The sequence below is a fragment of the Nycticebus coucang genome, chromosome 5 (genome assembly GCF_027406575.1).
Source record: "Nycticebus coucang isolate mNycCou1 chromosome 5, mNycCou1.pri, whole genome shotgun sequence".
NCBI lineage: Eukaryota > Metazoa > Chordata > Mammalia > Primates > Lorisidae > Nycticebus > Nycticebus coucang.
Window position 1 is genome coordinate 94,519,824 of NC_069784.1, and position 20,826 is coordinate 94,540,649.

The following is a 20,826-nucleotide window of genomic DNA, read 5'->3' on the forward strand; positions in this document are numbered from 1 at the left end:
TATGTGTCCAGTTCTTCATTAGCTACTAGAAATGCAGTGGTAAATAAGACAAATACAAGGCTGGGCGTGATGGCTCACATGTTTAATCCTAACACTCTGGAAGGCCAAGGTTGGTGGATGGCTTGCGCTCAGGAGTTCAAGACCAGCTGGAGCAAGAGCAAGACCTCATCTCTACTAAAAATAGAAAAATTAGCTGGACATTGTGTCAGGCACCTGTAGTCCCAGATACTCGAGAGGCTGAGGCAGGAGGATTGTTTGAGTCTGATGCCACAGTACTCTAACCCAGGGAGCAGAGTGACACTCTGTCTCAAAAAGAAAACAAACAAACAAAAAAAAAAATAGACAAATGCAATTCCTGTCCTCATGGTACATAAATACTAGCTGCCAAGGCAGCTAATGAGCAAATAACTACACTATAGAATTTCACTGTAAAAGGAAAAGTAAAGTGAAGTCCTTAACAAAGTGATCTAGCGGGGTCTGGACAGTGAGAGGAAGCCTCCCTTGGGGAGCAATGTCTAAGCTAAGCCATGCAGACTGAACATGAATTCATCAAAGGAATTGCGTTGAGGGAACATTTCAGGCATCGGGAACGGCAAGGATGCAGGCTCCTTTAAAGCAGTATAATCAGTCCTGACATAACTCAATATACCTAAACTTTTATGACAGGTGTACCCTTTTCACTTTCAAGTCAGAAATGTTGCTACACTGATTACTGGTTTATTATTTATAACTAAAGAGAAAGGATGTACGGAAGAGAGGGAAGAGCAGTTTGAAGGGCAGTTCATTGCCAATTCTCAAGTTCAGAATACAATGAGTGACAGCAAACAGTTGATCTCATCTTTATTGTAAGCTCAAACTGTGCTGTCCGACCTGGTAGCCACAGCCACATGTGACTCCAGAGCCCTTGAAATCTGGGAAGTATCACTGAGGAGCTGAATTTTTAATATTATTCAATTGTAATTAATTTGAGTTAAATTTTATAACTAATACATGATTCATATATGATGAATCATATAAAATGTATCAGGAAACTTTCAAGTATTTGGAAACAACTCGGGTATGTAAATCAACCTTTTCACCAGTAAATTTTATGAAATGTAAATACAGATCAAAAATATCATATGAAAACTTAGTATGCAAATTAAGATATGCTCTGAATGCAAAATACATACTTGATATCAAAGAATTAATACAAAAAATTTAAAATAATAATTTTTATTCAGATTGCATGTTGAAGTGTGATAATATCTTGGCTATGTCATAAAAACATACTATTAAAATTGTTTATTTTTTAATCTTTTTAAATGAGCCAACTAGGAAATTTAGAGTTATAAATGTGCCTTGCATTATACTTGTATGGGAAAAGACTGATTTAAGCTAAAGGCTGGGAACTTAAAATGTAGAAGAAGGGATTTGGGTTATATATTAAGAAAAAATTTTTCCTTCTCAGATGGCTCCAGAATCCCTGTCTCTATACACAGCTTCTTTTCTTTTTAATTTTTTTTTTTCTGGTGGGATTAAAAGGTAAGACTTACCATCAGGACAAAAGTGCCTACCTTTTATGTAATCTCACCAAGAGCTACTGCACTAGGCACACAAGAGAAAACATAACTAACCTTGAGGTCAGGAGATGTGTTTTTTAACTAAGAAACTTCTTTTCTCTACCTGCTCAGTCCAATGATACAGAATCTGTGGATGCCTAAGGAGCACACTGGGGAGCCGGGCTCTCGGGGAACAGTGGCTGATGAGTCCTCTGGGAGGCAGAGACACAGAGAACGGACCAAGCTCCCTCAGAAACTGCTGCTTTGAATATCGTCTGTGTCTCACCTTAGGCAGATTTGGTTTGGCAACCAAACTGTGAATATGTTAAATTTGTAGGAGAAGGAATGACCAGTTTTCTCTGACTCACAGATGGAAAACTAGCCAGAGGTGTATGCCATAGTTGACATGAAGTAATTAATTAATCAGATTTGTTGTGATTATTTGTTTATATGCATTATATGTTTTAATGTTTATATGTACGTATATAATGTATAGACATGTATGTGTGCATGTTTTCAGAGTCTTCATGATTAAGTTTTTTCATTCCTTTTCCACAAAGAAAAGGAATTTTTGATCTAAAAGTATTATCCTCATAGAGCAGGAGTGCTTGGCCTTTGTGAGATTAGATTCTTTTGAAAATTTGATGAAAGGTATCGATCCCCAATTTCAGAGCACTGACACACATCCTGAAGCCCTCCATGGACCCCCTGGGTATCCAACCACCGAATATTAGAAATCTCTCCCTTAGAGTATGACTTTTTGTTTCACTTTATCCCTTTCTCACCATCCCTCTAATTAACCATCTGACGTTAGGCAAATTTATGAACATCTCTGAACCTCCGCATCATTTACCTGGACCACTACACCAAACAAAAGCAGAATAAACATTCTTCTCTAGAGTACATAGACCATTTACTGCAATATACCATATGCTAGGTTCTAATGATTTTAAGTCCTATATTTTAATTTCAGATATGTAACTGCTTCCTAAAACAGTATTAAATAGTTTAAAACTATTGGCTGTTTAAAACAGCAAAAGAACATGAATTTTCTCATATGGGTAGAGGTAAAATATATGACAACAAGAACACAAAGAGTGGGAGGTCATGAAGTAAGAAAATTTTTAAATATTGATGTGATAAGTTGAAAATGTATCATGTAAAATTGCATATTCTAATCTCTAAAGCAACTTAAAAAACATAAATAAAATTTATCTCCTCACTAAAGGAGATAAAACGAACTATTAAAAAGTATTTTATTCATTCTAAAAATGGCAAAGAAATAAAAACAGAGAAACAAAGAATTGGGGAGACAAGGGGAAGTCAATCAGGAATGACAGACTTAAATCCAAACATCAATAATTATTATATTAAATATAAATGAACCAAACATCCCAATTAAAAGGCAAAAACTGTCAGATTGGATGAAAAGGAAAATCCCATATGCTGGGAAGCCCCTGCGGCTCAAGAAGTAGGGCGCCAGCCCCATATACTGGGGGTTGCAGGTTTAAGCCCAGCCCCAGCCAAAACTGCAAAAAAAAAAAAAAAAAGAAAAAAAAACCCATATGCCATTTATAAGAAAGAAGAAACTTTACATATAAAGATAAAAATAGATTAAAATTAAAGGAATGGAAATAGTGATACCATGCAAACACTTAGCAAAAGACAGCAGGTATGGCTATACTATTACCAGACAAAATAGTCTTTAAGGAAGTGTATTACCTTAGACGAAGAAGATATTTTATAATGATAAAAAGGCAATATAATCTAGTATGTAGAATAAAGAATATATCTCAAGAATGGAGAAGCATGAACCCTATGTACTCAATTTTGATATGAGGACAATTAATGACAATTAAGGTTATGGGGGTGGGAAGGAAAAGCAGAGAGAGGGAAGGAGGGAGGGGGGTGGGGCCTTGGTGTGTGCCACACCTTCTGGGGGCAAGACATGATTGCAAGAAGGACTTTACCTAACAAATGCAATCAGTGTAACCTGGCTTATTGTACCCTCAATGAATCCCCAACAATAAAAAAAAAAAGAATAAAGAATATACTAAATATGAAGCATTCAGACATAAGAACTAAAGATAACTATAGGATGATAACTACAATCATAATTGGAGATTTTAAAATCTCTTTCTCTTGGCCAGGCATGGTGGAACGGTGGCTCATGCCTGTAATCCTAGCACTCTTGGAGGCTGAGGCTGGTAGATTGTCTGAGCTCAGGAGTTTGAGACCAGCCTGAGCAGGGGCAAGAACCCATCTTTACTAGAAATAAAAAAACTTGGGGGTGGCACCTGTGGCTCAAAGGAGTAGGGCACCGGCCCCATATACCGAGGGGGCAGGGTTCAAACTCAGCCCTGGCCAAAAAGTGCAAAAATTAAATTAAATTAAATTTAAAAACTAGCTACATGTTGTGGTGGGTGCCTGTAGTCCCAGCTACTGGGGAGGCTGAGGCAAGAGGATTGCTTGAGTTCAAGAGTTTGAGGTTGCTACAAGATAGAACACCATGGCACTCTAGCCTGGGGCAATAGAGTGAGACTCTGTCTCAAACAATACATGAATGAAATAAAATAAAAATCCCTTTCTCAGTGGGAGACAATATAAGTAAACAAAAAATACTTTAATAATATCAACCGACTTTGCTTACTCCATATTTATAGAGCACTACACCAAACAAAAGCAGAATAAACATTCTTCTCTAGTGTACATAGAACAGTTACTATGATATACCATATGCTGGGTCCCAAAATAAATCTCAATAAATGTCAAAGAATTAAAATTAAACAGAGTATGTTCTTTGGTCACAATGGCATTAAATAAAAATTAATATAAATAAGATATCCCCCAAATCCCAAAATACTTCAAAATTTCAAAACATACATTTTTTTAAAACCTGTGATTGAAGAAAAATAAGAAAGCACATTAAAACTATTTTGAACTGAATGATAATGAAATACAACATACCAAAATCTGTGGAATACATCACATATAGTCCTTAAAAGAAACTTATAATTTTAAATGCCAATATTATAAAACTGGTGAGTACAATGATGTGAAAATAATAACTTAACCTCTCCTTTCATCTTAAAAAGCTGGAGAAGAGAAAAATACACCTAAAATCAATAGAAAAAGAGAAATAATAAAAATAAGATTGGAAATTAATAAAAGAAAAAATACAAAAAATAAAACCAGAAGAAAATGTGTTTTAATGATTAATAAATTCTATAAACTCTTAGTAAGCATAATCAAGAAAAAAAGGTACTAATAGCAGAAGTATAAAGGGTAATGCAACAGACCCCTTCCTATAAATGTATATATAACATAGTATTGACAAAAGAATAGACAAATATATCAAAGGAACAAAATAGAGAGTCTAGAAATTGATCCACACATACATAAATTATTTTCAGTAAAGGTGCCAAAGTAATTAAAGAAAGGGAAAACCTCTTCAGCAAATGGTGCTACAACAAGTGGATATCCATACAAAAGGGAAAAGAAACTTAACCCTTCATACCATATCCCAAAATCAATTTAAGATGGACCATAGAACTAATCATGAAAGCTAAAACAAAAAAACTTCTAGAAAAAGCATAGCATAAAATCTTCACAACCTTTGGATAAGCAAAGATTTCTTATAGAAAAAAACAACATGGACCATAAAAGAAAAAAATTCACAAATTAAAATTTTCTGCTCACCAAAATACACAACCAAGAAAATAAATAGGTAAGCCAACCACTGCGAGAAAATATTCACAACACATATATTTGACCAAGTCTTTATACAGAGAACATATAAAGATCTCCTGCAATTCAGTAATCAAAAGACAACCAGTTAAAAAAATGAGAGAAATAGTTGACAAGACACATCATGAAAGAAGACACAGAGATGATCAATAACAAATCAAAAGTGATCAAAATTGGTAGTAATCAAGGAAGGACTAATTAAAATCACAATGATATGCCACTATAAACACCAATGAATGGTGAAAATAAAAAAGATTGCCAAAGTCAACCGCTGGAAGGATATGGAGTAAACAGAACTCTCAAACACTTTTGATGGGAATGTAAAATGGCAAACTTTGAAACACTGTTTGACAATTACTCAAGAATATAAAATATACATCTAATCCCTCATCCGGCAAGACTACTCTAAGATATTTATCCACAAAAACTTTGTATGCAAATATTCAGTTTTATTGATGACAACCAATATTAGGAAGCAATCCAAATGTCCATCAAGATAAGTCCATCACAGAATGAATGAGTTGACCGAGGCATCCTCACACAAGGGACTACTACTCAGCAATGTATAGGAAAAACCAATGCACACAAGGGACTAATCTCAAAAGATAAGCCAAGCAAAATAAGCCAGACACAAAAAATACATATCTCTGGGGTGGGGGAAATTACTGGAAAGGTGCACAGGGATTTTCTGTGATGATGGATATGTTCTATACCTGAAAATGCCTTTGTCAAAACTGATATAGACACTTAAGATCCAAGCATTCGGCTGGGTGTGGTGGCTCACACCTGTAATTCTAGCACTCTGGAAGGCCAAGGCAGATAGATTGCCTGAGCTCATGGGTTCGAGACCAGCCTGAGCCAGAGCAAGACCCCCCCCCATCATTAAAAATAGCCGGGCATGGGGTGGTGCCTGTGGCTCAGTGGGTAGGGCATCAACCCCATATACTGAGGGTGGTGGGTTCGAACTCAGCCCCAGCCAAACTGCAACAAAAAAATAGTCAGGTGTTCTGGCGGGTGCCTATAGTCCCAACTACTTGGGAGGCTGAGGCAAGAGGCCTACGCCCAGGAGTTGGAAGTTGCTGTGAGCTGTGATGCTACAGCACTCTACCTAGGGCAACAAAGTGAGACTCTATCTGTTTAAAAAAAAAAAAAAAAAAAAGCTGGGCATTGTGTTGGGCACCTATAGTCCCAGCTATTCAGGAGGCTGAGGCAAGAGAATCGCTTGAGCCCAAGAGTTTGAAGTTGCTGTGAGCTATGATGCCACAGCATTCTACCAAGGGTGACAAAGTGAGACTCTATCTCAAAAAAAAGAAAAGAAAAGAAAATCCAAGTATTTCACATTGTGTATATTATATCTAATTTTGCATAACAAAGTCTAAAATTTACAGAAAAAATACCGGACAATGCTAATATAGAGGATGCAGAGATACCAGCAAGAGCCAAGCAGAGGGATTATTTTGAGGACATAGATCAAGAATAACTCATGTGGCCCTTTCCACTCTCTAGTTCCTGTCTGTGACATCTCAGGAAGATTTCTGCCTTTATGCCATAATCTACACACAACTTGGTTAAGAAGCAGGAAGACCAGGAGTACATGGCCCACTCTGCATGAAGGACTCGACTGCAATTCACACTGCGCCTTGTAAACACAAACAATATAACCTCATCATATGTACCCAGGTCAATCTGAAAAAAAAAAAAAAAAAGCAGCAGCAGAAAAACCCATCCATACACTTTCTGGGCTCTTGAGTAACATTCTCCTCAGAGTCTCCATGGCACCCTCTTCACACCTCATCACAGCACTTTCCATATTCCATTGTAATTCATTGTTTACAAACCTACCTTTCCCCCAAGTAGGAAGGCTGAAACACAGTGGATAATTAGTAAATGTTTACTGAAAGAATAAATGAATTTTCATGCACTATCATTTACATAACTGAGGAGCAACTTGTTTTCTTCTCAACCAACTTCCTTTAAGGGATACTACTTACCTCTGTCCCCTAAGAACAGCTGTGTACAGGTGTATACATTGACTGTCTTGAACCAGCCAGTACAGGAGCGCATCACTGAGGTCTAAAGTTAGAGCAATTACCTAATAGAAAACAGGGTAAGAAAATGAACCAAATGCAGATTTAAAGCCTGTCTTTTTAAATAAGTTCCATGTAAACTATAGTTTATAGTTTTCTCTTTAGCATCTTCTTTGGGATAATAAACACAGTGATTTTTTTTTTTTTTTTAGACAGAGCTGTCCTGGTAGAGTACAGTAGCAGTATCATAGCTCACTGCAACCTCAAACACCTGGGCTCAAGCAATCCTCCTGCTTCAGCCTCCCAAGTGACTAGCTAAGTTTTCTGTTTTTAGTAGAGACGGGGTCTCACTCTTGCTCAAGCTGGTCTCAGACTCCTGAGTTCAAGCAAGCCTCCCACCTTGGCCTCCCAGAGAGCTAGGATTACAGGTGTGAGCTACTGCACCTGGCCTGAACTCAGTGATTTTTACCTTTTGCTGATTATAAAAATTATGTGACTATGCCTATTGCTCCATTATTTGGATGTAAGCACTGGTATCTTAAAATTCTCCAAAAGGCAGGGAGTTATCTGTTATTCACTTTCATGTACTTAGCTCTAGTGGTTACCAAAGTATGATTCTCAGACCAGCAATAACAGCATCACCTGGAAACTTGGTACAAATGCAAACTCCTCACCATCCCTCTGATCTACTGAATCAGAAACATTGAGCCAGTGTCAAGCCTTGCTTTAGCTAGTCATGACTCTAGACTTGTTAGCCACATGAGCCAATTAATTTTATTGCTTAAACCAGTTGTTTGTGAATACTGATGCACATTAGAATCATCTGTGGGGTTTTTTGTTTTTTTTTTAATGTCAGTTCCCAGGATGAACTTCATTAAATTATGATCTCTGGGGATGGACCCTGGTCTCTAGCATGTTTTAAAATTCCCTAGGTAATTCAGTGTGCCGCTAATGCTTTTGAATTATATTTTCTTTTAATTGCAACAACAAAAAAATCCTTACATGCTTTACAAAGACCATGCACATAAGGTGTTCATGTGTTAAAACTGAACAATCATGTGTACGCGCTGCTGCAAAGAGACAGAGGACACGTGACTGCAGGAGCAACCTCGGTTGTCATAAATTACAGCCTTCCATCCCCAGGAAAATTCAACAAATTCCTCCCCAGAAGGTAAAAACCTATCCTAGAAATTCCTAGCCTTTCTGGAGTTGAATCATGCCCTTGCCTAATGCTGAAAGAGAAGTTGTTTTTCCCAGTGAATGTGAAATCAGATTAATCTTCTTTGGTAACTTATAATAAGATGCACTAGAGTGTCTACATTACCGATTAACTCTATTTTGTCTCTTTTTAAACAGGAGCCTCTTCAACTCCCTTTTCTGGAATACGACAAAGTATTCAAACTGTAAGTAAAATTCAGATGCTGGGTCATTATCCCATTCCTCTTCATCATTCAGCAGCCTCATCTTTAAACAGGGTCAGAAGGTGTTCCCTAAACCTTCAGTAACGATTGTTACATCTAGTATCATCCATACCTTAGAAACAAACTCTTTGATACAAACTAAATTGTATCCATACCTTAGAAACAAATTCTTTGTTACAAACTAAATCTTTGATGTTACAAATTTAATTCTATGATAAAGTCTACAATATACCATGAGTTGAACTCATCAGATAGGAGAAAAAGTGTCCTTTCACTTTAGTTTAGATGAATCTCTTACTTCACTTTCCTTTTTGTCACACAAATAATCATATCTTTCTATAAATAACTGGCTGATTGTATTTCATTATATCTGCTGATTACAAAGGATCTCATGACTGCATGATAATTCTGTAAGTGACATAAAAAATAAGAGACATGAGGAGCTTTTGTGGGTGCAGAATGTGATGCCTTTGAAATACCCACTAGCACTAACGGAGGCAGATGCATCAGACTTTGAACTGTGGGACCAGAACATAGAGTTGCAGAAGCAGCAATACTCGAAGAGTATTTAGAATGGGAATTTAAGGCAAGGTGTATTTTCCAAAACATGCCAAGACACCTAATGACTCATTAATTTGTAGAAAAGTCCCCAGAGTCACTCCAGAGCTTTTTCCTGGCTAGTGAGAAACTCAAACAACCACAGCTATCAGAGTAGCAGGAATATTACTGACTAAGCTATGGAGTGGGAAAGAATGTACTCTTGAGATAGTACCTTCAGTATGCTTTTAAAAAAATCAAAGAGCTTTCCCTTAACAATTACATTTGAGACATAAAAAATATACTTTCTTTGTATTCAGATTCAAGTGGCTCCAGAATAGAATTAAAGGATTTTTTTAATTATTTGATAAGAATGGCTAATCTTTGGATATGGTACAATAATCCTGCCTTTGAAAATACCTGTGTTATAATCTATAGACACAAATTAGGTCTCTACATATCCTAGGAAGAATAGCCCATGTATCCTATTACAATTGGTGATCAAGTGATTCAACAATCAGTTCATATATATATATATCACATTTTTAAATGATCTAGTATTCTGTATTTTCTATAGAAAAAACATTTAAGATAAAAGTTAAGGAATGTATTAGGTAGGAATCGTGTAAATTGGTTATTTCTTAATGCTTTTCTGTAATTTCTAGGTTTTCTACAATGGACATATATTACTATTATGATTTTAAAAGTATGATTCAGAAACTTAGATGAACACATCGGGGATAGCTAAAAAGGTTTAAGAAAAATAGGCATTGCTTCTAGAAGTTGAGGATGTAAAAGTAGGATCTGCTTTAGAAACATTCCTATATCTGGAGTATTTTCCCGATTGAGTTACAATAATAAAAACTTAACTATTGAACATTTACCATGTCCCTGGAACTGTACTGCTACTTCAAATGAATTGCCTTATTTAATCTTTAGAAGAATTCTAAGAGGTAGGATAATAATTAATAGTCCCACTTTTCAAATAAGGAAACCGAAACAGGGAAATCAAATAATTTGCCTAGAAATCACATAGTTTTTAGAACAGTCAGTGTCCAAAACAGAACGAAAATAATAAAACACATAACCCATCATCACCCAGTAAGAAGCTCTAAAATATTCAACAGAAGTCCTTAAGACTATTAAAACAGTAAGAAATTAAAATGATTTTAAATGTGGGTTAACTCAAAGTAAAGCAAATTACAAAAAACTCCATATTTTAATTTATATAATCAATTAAGACTGTCTAAGAAGGTTTAGAGAAATTTGAGTATACTGAGATTGTACTATACCAGTATTTCCTTTAACATTCTATTTTAACTATTCACGATAGGCAGAGGTGCTGAACAGCACTATTTAGTATTATTAAATCATCAATTCTCATTTTTTTAATCTGTTACCTTCTTCCCAGAAAACCAAGGCTGTGCCTGTAGTATAAGGGAACTTTCTCCATTGAGTCTGGTGCTTTCAACTGAGTAGAGTGTGGTCCAGTAGAGATATCCTCCAACTGAATCCACCACCATGTCATTCACCAAGAGCTTCACGTGAGTCACAATGTCTGCATGTCCTGTCAACACAGACTGCCTTTGTATCTACAAAACATAGTAGTGTGGTCCGTTAATGATTTTCAAATGCCATCATTATTCCTAAATAATTTTTTACTATGGTCAGTAACTTGCTACATCCATCCATTCATTCTTTCACTCACAAATAGTTATCGGCACTATGGTCTGGGTAGAGTGCCGAGCCTTGGAAACATAACAACAAACATGTAGGCACCTGCCCTTATGCAGCTTATCTCCTTCCATGTCTCCAAAGAGAAGGGAAGTAAGTTCATTTCAAGTTAAAATACTTGCTATTCCTAATTATCCGTCCAGATAATCGAAACATGGCTGGATAAAGAGTACATTCGATGGGACTCCTAAAAGTAAAATGTATGCATCCTTACAAAGGATGACATCTCTCCTCGCTCCTCTCTCTCTCTGTGTATTTCCCTGATAATGATTGCCATCATTACTGCAGATCTATAATCTGCTAAGGACTATTTTTTTATATTTATATTATATATATTATATCTATTTATATTAGCTCCTGTAATCCTCACATGAAGCCTATAAGCGATTTCTGTTCCCTATTTTCTTACAAGTAAACTGGGATAAGTAAGCAATTTGTCTTAGAGCTAAACAGTTTTATAGGAGACAGAGCAAATATTAGACACCATTTTTTATATCTACTTCCCACTTCCTTGTTCATAACTATTTTTAACTAATCCATTTGAGAGTTAACTCTGGTTAACTCCACTCAACTCCATTCTGCTTGTATATCCTTAGCACTTATGGATTCAGACTGCACCATATTGCTCTCCCTCTAATACATCACCTCATGTGCTTCTTTTATTATTTAGTATGTGTATTTTGTCTCATCAAAAGGGCAGGGACAAGTGGTAATGGATGCACAACACTGAATAGACTAAAAAAAAAACTGAATGCTGCATATAAAAGGATGAGTCTTATGGTACAGGGATTATTTCTCAATAAAGCTTTTATCTTAAAAAATAGAACAGAGTTATGTCTAGTATTTATATTCCCTATTATGCCTGTTCTTAAGGCTTTCAACATGTAAATTGTGGATAAATGATTGTTTGAAAAATAAATAAATGGACAAGCACCCTTCTGATTACAAAATTATTTCAGTGCTATATTTCTTGATCTGTCAGGTGAATTTTCTCATTACCAACCACCACTCTTCTCTTCCAAGTACCACTACGCAGGTGTGCTGGATGTCCTTATTTTTCCTCCAGGTCGACTTTGCACCCTGCTGTACCCCACTTGTGATCCAGGCTGGTACCTAGGGACTGCAGACCTTGGGCTTTCAAGTTCTCTAGGTTCTGGCTCAACCCCTGGAATCACTGGCAGAAGATAGAGGCAGGAGGAAAGGGAGTTCGGGGGACTTACTCCCCTACCTTACTTCTTCCCAGACCACACATCTTGATGGTGGCTGAGCTTCTACACAGTTCATGTCAGCAGCTATGGCCCTCACCAGGTCCTCCACTTCTTGCTCTTGTCTTTTCTTTTCTTTTTTTTTTTTTGAGACAGGGTCTCAAGCTATCACCCTGAGTAGTGTGCCCTGGTGTCACAGCTCCCAGCAACCTCAAACTCTGGGCTTAAGCGATTCTCTTGCCTCAGCTTCCCAACTAGCTGGGACTAGGCCACAATGCCTGGCTATTGTTTTTTTGTTTTTTTTTTTTTTTCCTTACAGTTTTCATTGTTGTTTAGCAGGCCTAGGCCTGATTCAAACCCACCAGCCTCAGTGTATGTGGCCGGCACCCTACCCACTGAGCTATGGGTGCTACCCATTCCTCTTATTTTTTCATACCTGGAGTTAGACGTTCCCATGCTCACTAACCTGGGGATGTTCCACCATCCCTACTTCATTTTCTCTAGCTATGGCTGTACCTTTGAAAATAGCCACTTGACTTAGTGTCCTTGAATGGTGCCTTTGGTATGTGCCACGTACCTGCCAAGACACTGATCCTTAGGGGAGCATTTGAACCCATTTAAAATATAGATGGGGCAGCTCCTGTGGCTCAAAGGGGTAGGGCACTGGTCCCATATGCCAGAGGTGGCCAAACCCAGCCCTGGCCAAAAACCACAAAAAAAAAAAAAAAGCATAGTACAATTTCATATTTCATACAAATATGAAAAAATTATGAAAATGTATGTAAGTCACTGAAGTGGGTCGGCACTTTTCTGGAGCATCCAGAATGCCAGGCTTCAACTCACCACATATGTCTTTCCAGCCCAGTAGAGAAAGTGGCCCAGCCACTCAAAAGCTAAAGCCCCTGCTCCTGCAATGTTGGGTATGTGATAATTCTCCGAGATGTCCGTCCCATTGAGGAGCCACACGTAAACGTCACCTTTCATGTCACTGTAGTAGAGTCTGTTGTTGTACCAATCCATGTCTCAAAACAAAGGAAATCATTAGCAGTTATTCTTTACATATGTCAACAAAAACAAGGTGAGTCAACAAATCTCATATGTACAAAATATAATTTTGTTTTGAGGCAGAGTCTCATGCTATCGCCCATGCTAGAGTTCCATGCCTACCTCACAGCAACTTCAAACTCCTGGGTTCAAGCAATCCTCCTGCCTCAGCCTCCCTAGCAGATGGGACTATAGGCACCTGCCACAACACCCAGCAAATTTTTCTATTTTTAGTAGGGATGGTGTCTCACGTTTGCTCACACTGGTCTCAAACTCCTGAGCTCAAGCAATCCTCCCACCTTGGCCTCCCAGAGGGCTGTGATTACAGGCGTGGGCCACTGTGCCTGGCCCTGCAACATAATTTTAAAGCATATACTGACCTAGATATTCATTTGAACTTCAAAGATCTGTCAAGGATATTTTAATAATGTTATCCCAAACTTTAACCCCTGGAACAGGGGAACAGAATTAATATATATTGAACATCTCCTCTTGGCCAAACATTGTCCCGGGCACTTTATATATCTCATTTAACTCCTACAATAAAGTTATGAAGTAGGAATTATCCCCATTTTTGAGAGGCAAACCCAAGACAAGGAGAGATTATCTATTCTCCCAAGGAACCTCACAGATGAAAATCTCCATAGGAATATTAATTCCTCTAGTACTGTTCTACCTCCTAAGGCCAGCTCCTGTGTGGGTCAGAAATGCTGTTTACTTTAACAGCCAAGAAAATAGATAACATAATTAGAGAATTACAGAACGTGTCATCTTCAAGCAAGATCACTATTATACCACCCTAAAATAAAGACTTTTCTTCCTTCTAATCCCTTCTAGGCAACATTACCCATTCATTACTTAATAATCATCTTTGTCAACAAATTCATTCTCACACATTATTTAGAACTCTATCAGCAGTGTCTTGCTCCCATCTTAGGGAAACTTATACTGAATTACTTACATGTAACTGTCTTTGTGGAACAAGACAGGCTATTACTGCAAGACAACACTGAAGATTAACACATGAGACTTGTATCAGAGTCTTCCTGAAATGGGTATAAATCAATAAATAACTTTACATTTTGTGAATTAATAAATAGCATTCCTACTTGAGAACTGACATTTTCTTGACAGTGTCACCGGGGGTATAGTTCAATCAATATTTTTTCCTTTCACTATTTACCTAATACCAAAACACTTGATTCTTTTGATTTATTGAACAATGCGAGAAGTCTCATAAGCAGAAACCTGTCACCAAGCGAACAAAAGACTTGGTGTTTACCTGACACATTTCCTATATCGGAGGATAAGAACTCTCCTGGGCCAAAGCTATTTAATGGTTTACTCCAAAGCCCATCTTCTTTCACAGCCATAATAAATGGTGGTTCAGTAGCTGTTTGATAAAAAAATAAATTAAAGGAAATATCACAGAAGATATACTCCTTAAGGCACTCATCTTATACCTCAATATTTTCTTCACAAAGTAAAACGATATCCACATTTTGAAAAATACCGTGAATGATAATGAGTAATTATCTGCTTAGTAGAATGATTTATCATAGTAAGTGTATTTTCTGATTTTTACATAAATATCTGAAATTGAATTTGAAGAGACATATATGGGAATGTTGTCTCTATGACAGTGAATGGTCATGGCAGAACTTGTAGTGGGGAGGGTTCTTTCTTTTGTGGGGAAGAGGACTTTGGCTTTGGCTTTAGCTATTGTTTGTCACAGTCCTATTCAAAGCACCCAGAAGTAACTATGATAACAATAGTAGTATAAATGGTACAGTTATGCTCCCATTCTCCTTCAGCTGAGAGAATGGAACTCAGCATAATTCACAGCTCTGAACTCTCAGCAAGACCTTCAGAGTTCAGGAATGCAACATGCTTACTAAACCAGAAGGAAGAAACCCATGAAGAAGAAGAAAATGATTGCATTTCTTCAAAAATACTTTGGAAAGTTGAACATACTAGGTTAAAAACATGAATTGAAAATCACACTGTGTTTTATTTGCTTTCCTAATCTCGGGCAATAAACACATCCCCAGGAGGACAACATACCTTCATTCTAATTTCCTTAGCATATTTAAGACAAGGAATTTTAAAAGACACTTGGGCTAAACCCCTTTTTGTCAGAATCACTACCTAAAACCAGGACATTTTCTCACCTGGCACCAGAGTAGTACCCACCAGGGGCTCTGACCAAGGGCCTCGTCCCTTGGGAGAACTTGCTCTCACAGAAACCTCGTATTTCGTAGCACTCTGCAGCTCTGGTACATTAAGCATAGTCCCACTTATGTTAGAGAAAACATGAGTGATTTCAGGAAGGTCTTGGGTTGATATTTTCACCTCGTATGTCCAGTTCTGCCAGGCAGAAGGGCCTAATTAGAAGAGTTCGACAAAATCACTGACCAGGATGACATCCACAAGGGCTAACCAAGGACTGTCAGTAAAGTTCATCTACAGCCTCATCTCAAAGGGGAGAGTAATTGGACAGTAGTACCCTCACCCCACTAATCATCAGAGTTGATTTGCCTATAAGGCTTGGACAGTGTCCACTCCTTCCATGCTGGTCATTTTGCTCCATTGAAGGAGGCATCATGCCCAACAGATAGGACTGCTTTTTAGTCAAAGCTGTACACTGGGCTGCACAGAATGCTCAGGGAGCTTCTCACAAGGCTAACAGGTATCTTCAGGCTCTTAATATAAAATGCTTCATGATGAATTTCTAAAATAATTCCCAGCATTTGTAGAGTACCTTCCTCTAAGAAGCCAAATCAATTAAAAAAAAAAAAGTCTACTCATTTTTAGCCATCTTTGAGATATGCAGCAAACAGACATAATTGATTTTGTCTTGAAGAAAAAACAGCCATTGTTTAGTAAATACTTACTATTGCCTAGAGAAGTAGGGGTTGGCAAAGTATAGCCCTAGGCCAAATCCTGCCACTGTTTTGCTAAATAAAGTTATACTGGAACCCAGACACAGTTGTTCATTTACATGTTATCTAGGGCTGTTTTCATGATACCAAGGCAGAGCTGAGTAGCTGTGACAGAGACTACCTGACCTATAAAGCTGAAAATATTTACTATCTGGCCCTTCCTTTAAAGAAAAAGTTTGGGACCTCTGAGCCAGATACAGTTTTAGGTGCTACTTATGCATCTTAATTTCACCTGCATGACAGTCTCACGAAAAGATATAATTAACATTCCCATTTTCCGGTTGTGGGAACTGATACCAGAGTAGCTAAATAATGTGCCCAGGGTCATTCTGCTAATATTTAGCAAGACCAGCATCTGAATCCATGCAGGCTAACTCCAGAGCCCACCTGCCTACCCCCGACACAAACTGGACTCTCCAGAGTTGGAGAGTTAAGTGCAGAGGGTTTTAGGGTTTTGCTCACATTCATACAAGATCTCATTAGATACAAAAATATCAGCCCACGTATTCTATCCCCCTAACTATTCACTCTGACTAGAGTGTTAGTGCCTAGTTCCTTGTAGACACTCAATAAATGTTCTAACTATTCTGTTGGGACATACATGAGAGGTATAGAAATTCTCCGAAAGCAAAACTAATGAAGAACAAATGTATGAACACATTTTTTAAGCTAAGTAGCTGCTTCTGGTTGATGACTGAGGAAACACAGGGCTCTCAAATATAATCACAATGCCAAGCCATTCAAGCCTTCCTGTCCTTCCATCCCTTCCAGCAGCAGCAAAGCCGGTAACCACCCTGGGGACAGCACACTCACTGGCTCCTATGGCAAGGGCAGGAGGCTTCCATTGAACCAGGGCCCGGTGAGAGCCAAACAGCACGGAGAGTGCCTGCGGGCGGCCTGGCAGAGGGTGCAGCTGGGTGGACAAGCCAAAAATGACCAGGTTACCAAACCCAAATTCTTCTATGTGACTCAGCTCACATCCCACGATGAACTCATTAAAAGACAAAGCATCCTGTTGGAAAACAGCCTTGCCATCTGTGACAAGGAAGTCATTGTTTTCACAAGCAAAGCTCTTCACACTAGCAAAGGGAACATGAGGTTGGACGAGATGGAAAGCAGAGCCATCCAGAAATGTTGACATGAAGACCTGGGTGGTGTCGTTGAAGTAAATGATTCTCTTGGACTGTGGCTTCACGGTGAAGTCCTTTAATGTGTGGCTGTCCACGATGTGCATGGCTTGGGCGTCCCAACCAGATGGCATGGGAAGATCGACTCTATAAATGCCATCTCTCAGGAGATAAAAGACATACCTAACACAGGGACAAAAGAAGCCGGTATGAATCAGTGCACAACCTCCTCAGTGAATTGCTTACTCTGTTGCACAGTCAGGGCCACAATTTCTGGAGTCACTAAGTACAGGATTTCCCAAGGTGCAAAAGGGTAACAAGGTAGTTACCAACCACACGCTCTCTTCGTATTAGTTAAAAATTAGAACATGGCACAATTTGAGCCTCACTTGTAATACTCAATGTCTCCGAATTATTATAAGAGACTTTTTAAGGAATCACAGAATTTAAGAATAGAAAGTCTTTAAAGATTTAAAGGAAAGCATGATATATATAAATTACACAGCTAAACATAGTATTTACTATAAAATGCTTTCCTCAAAAATGCACAAATTCTTACATATAATTCTTCAGTAAAGTTTCTACTAAATTGTGAATGATAAATGGAAAAAAGCAAAACGTTTAAACCAGGGGTGTCCAATCTTATTTTTTCTCTGCCACCCATGGGAAGAAGACTTGTCTTGGGCCTCACATTAAATACATAAATGCTAACAAAAGCTGATTAGCAAAAATGAAGGTCTGTGCATACTTTTTGTGATATCCACCTCAGACAAACAAAAAAAGTCCTCACAAAATCAGCATGTGGCCCTTAGGTGGCAGGTTGGAAGCCCCTGATTTAAACCATTCATTTCTTTAAACTGCACAGTTATCATTTTGGTATAACTATCTCACATAGCTACAATTATAGTGGACTAAACTAATTTCTTTTTATGCCTACAACAGAGTCAGGCATTAGAGCTACCATTTTACAAATCATAAAAAAATACCCCACAGGTCACCCAAGCAGGGACAGGACTCGCCCAGCAATAAGGAAAAAGGACTAGTGGAAGAATTAGAAAAACACACCTAATTTGGAGCCAAACCTCATAGTTATGATGTGGATGACATTTTAGTCATGAAGAAGAAAACATACTGCCAACATGTCATTGATAATCAAATAATCATATCTGTAAGTAAAATTTTAACTAAAACATCAAACCATTAATATGGATGCAGCTAATTTAGAATTTGTGATCATGGAGACAGATGCTAATAAAAGTATTCTTATCACAGCCCTAAGGATTGGCAACATTCCAACCTCTCATCCCACCTGTCAAAATGCCCTTATTCAGTTCCACTCTTGTTCCTCTTGATAGCTATTCCGAAACTTTACCAATATCCTCAAGACTCCTCTGCTAGAATAATATCCTGAGATTTAAGTCCCATTTTGAAATAAGAAGCTATATTCTTCTTCTTTTTTTTTTTTATTTTTTTTTTATTGTTGAGGATTCATTGAGGGTACAATAAGCCAGGTTACACTGATTGCATTTGTTAGGTAAAGTCCCTCTTGCAATCATGTCTTGCCCCCAGAAGGTGGCACACACCAAGGCCCCATCCCTCTCCCTCCTTCCCTCTCTCTGCTTTTCCTCCCCCCCCATGACCTTAATTGTCATTAATTGTCCTCATATCAAAATTGAGTACATAGGATTCATGCTTCTTCTTAAGGGAGGGTTGTAGCAGGTAGAAAGCAAAAATAGCACAGCTCTTAACTTCCTGCTTTTGTTTCCCAAATTCAAAATTGTTAATGGAATTTGGAAAAAATTCAGAAAAGATTAAAGAAAAAGTGTCTGGGGGTAAAGATTACAATTATTGTACTGAGGGAGGGAGGAGTGCAGGTCTTTAACCCGATCACCACTGCAGAAGAGAAAGGAAAAGAGAAGGAAGGTGAGGAGATCTCTGGGTGTAGGAAGTGGATGGATAGGAGAGAAGAAGCTGGGATAGGGGAAGAAGGGGGCCCACGGAGGGAAGAAGAGCAAAGGTTTATAGCAAATAAAAACTCAGAGAGGGGGTAATTTACTGGTGCAAAGATAACAGCATAAAGGAAAATATTTTTAATACTAGAAAAATAAACTGCTATTTGACATATCAGATTACTTTAGAAACACTATATACAAACCGTTGCTAAAAGTTAATGCTGATTTTTACAAAGAATCTTTTGTCATGATATAGGGGGATGATGAGACGTCGGGCCCTGGAGCAGGAAGTCCAATACTGGTTCCATCACAAAGTAGCTGTGTGATCTCAGACAATTAATAAACCAACCTGTGCTTCCTTCCCTTATCCATACAACTGGGATAATAAAACTACCTATTTCATAGGTTTGAACGAAGAATAAATGAATTATCAGAAATAATGCACTTAGGACATGTTAAATGTAAATACTAATTATCATTACCATTTTTAGTCACATTTCAAAATCCAGGCACAAATCAATTTTATCCTAACAGTAAAAAAGAACCACGGAAGGCCTCACTGGGACCCATCTGAATGATGGATTAGGGGGTGACATTCATTAGCCTCACAGTGAATCACTGCCAACGGGGTTACATTTTATAGGTTTTTAGCCTTTACAATGAGGAAATTATGAATTATATGATGCATATAGGCCAACAGTCTTGCCCTATAAAACAAAGTTTCTGAAATATCTTAGAATTCACTAATCCATTCAAAACCAAGATGTTAAACTAAATCTCTAAAAGTGAGTGAATATGAATAGAAAATCTTGATTTTTTTTTAAACCAATAATGAACAATCTTTTTTCAAGAAGGTCAATTTATGAAAAAATGTTATGGGCTGTATTCTGTTCAAAATGAAGACAACCTTATTCCTATGGGAAATTTAAAAGTAATCTTATAAACATGGTCCTTCTTTATTAGTTATTAATCCATTATTACCTAATCATATTTGAGAAATAATAATCTGAATATAATTTTCTGTTTTATCCTTCACATTCATGTTCATTTGAAGTTCACAAAATACATTCCCAGTGAATACCTCATTTCAACCCAACGAAGTACGTATTATTACCTTCCCTAATATGTGTTGATAAGCCAATGGTCACAGACATGAAGTTACTTGCTCAAGATACTACTGCAATATAAAGGCACGAGTGAGCTAAAATGTGTCCATTTCATTTGTAGCAGGAGAAAAAATGTTATTTGTAGCTAAAAATTTGTATTTGTTATTAACCATGAATTCCTGTCTCCTAAGGTGGAATGTTAGCAGCTCACTTGATAAATCAGCTTCTTGATAGATGTGAGAACCAGACCACCAGGAAGATGAACTTGAGCAGAACTGCTCAGCCAAAGGAACAGGTGCTGGGAAGGGTCTTCTCAGAGGGAGCGTTGAGACCCTGAGTCCCACCACAAACAAGTGAGAAACCCAGGACCCAAACTCTGCTCTTCAAGTCCCAGACAAGAGGTCTTTTCCATATGCCCATGTTTGGCTGTGAAGGAGGGAGGA

The 20,826-nt window shown here is 37.7% G+C and overlaps 1 protein-coding gene across 2 annotated transcripts in view; it reads right to left on the minus strand.

Annotated features, from left to right (window-relative positions):
- Positions 1 to 20,826, minus strand: part of ROS1 (ROS proto-oncogene 1, receptor tyrosine kinase) — a 132,234-nt gene that overhangs the window by 82,060 nt on the left and 29,348 nt on the right. For both annotated transcript variants that reach the window (XM_053591541.1, XM_053591542.1), the window contains exons 13-18: positions 17,012 to 17,508; positions 15,428 to 15,640; positions 14,539 to 14,649; positions 13,056 to 13,234; positions 10,674 to 10,865; positions 7,280 to 7,380 (exon numbers count right to left, since the gene is read on the minus strand). In XM_053591541.1, the coding sequence (XP_053447516.1) occupies positions 7,280 to 7,380; positions 10,674 to 10,865; positions 13,056 to 13,234; positions 14,539 to 14,649; positions 15,428 to 15,640; positions 17,012 to 17,508 (1,293 nt within the window). The remainder of the gene's footprint in view (positions 1 to 7,279; positions 7,381 to 10,673; positions 10,866 to 13,055; positions 13,235 to 14,538; positions 14,650 to 15,427; positions 15,641 to 17,011; positions 17,509 to 20,826) is intronic.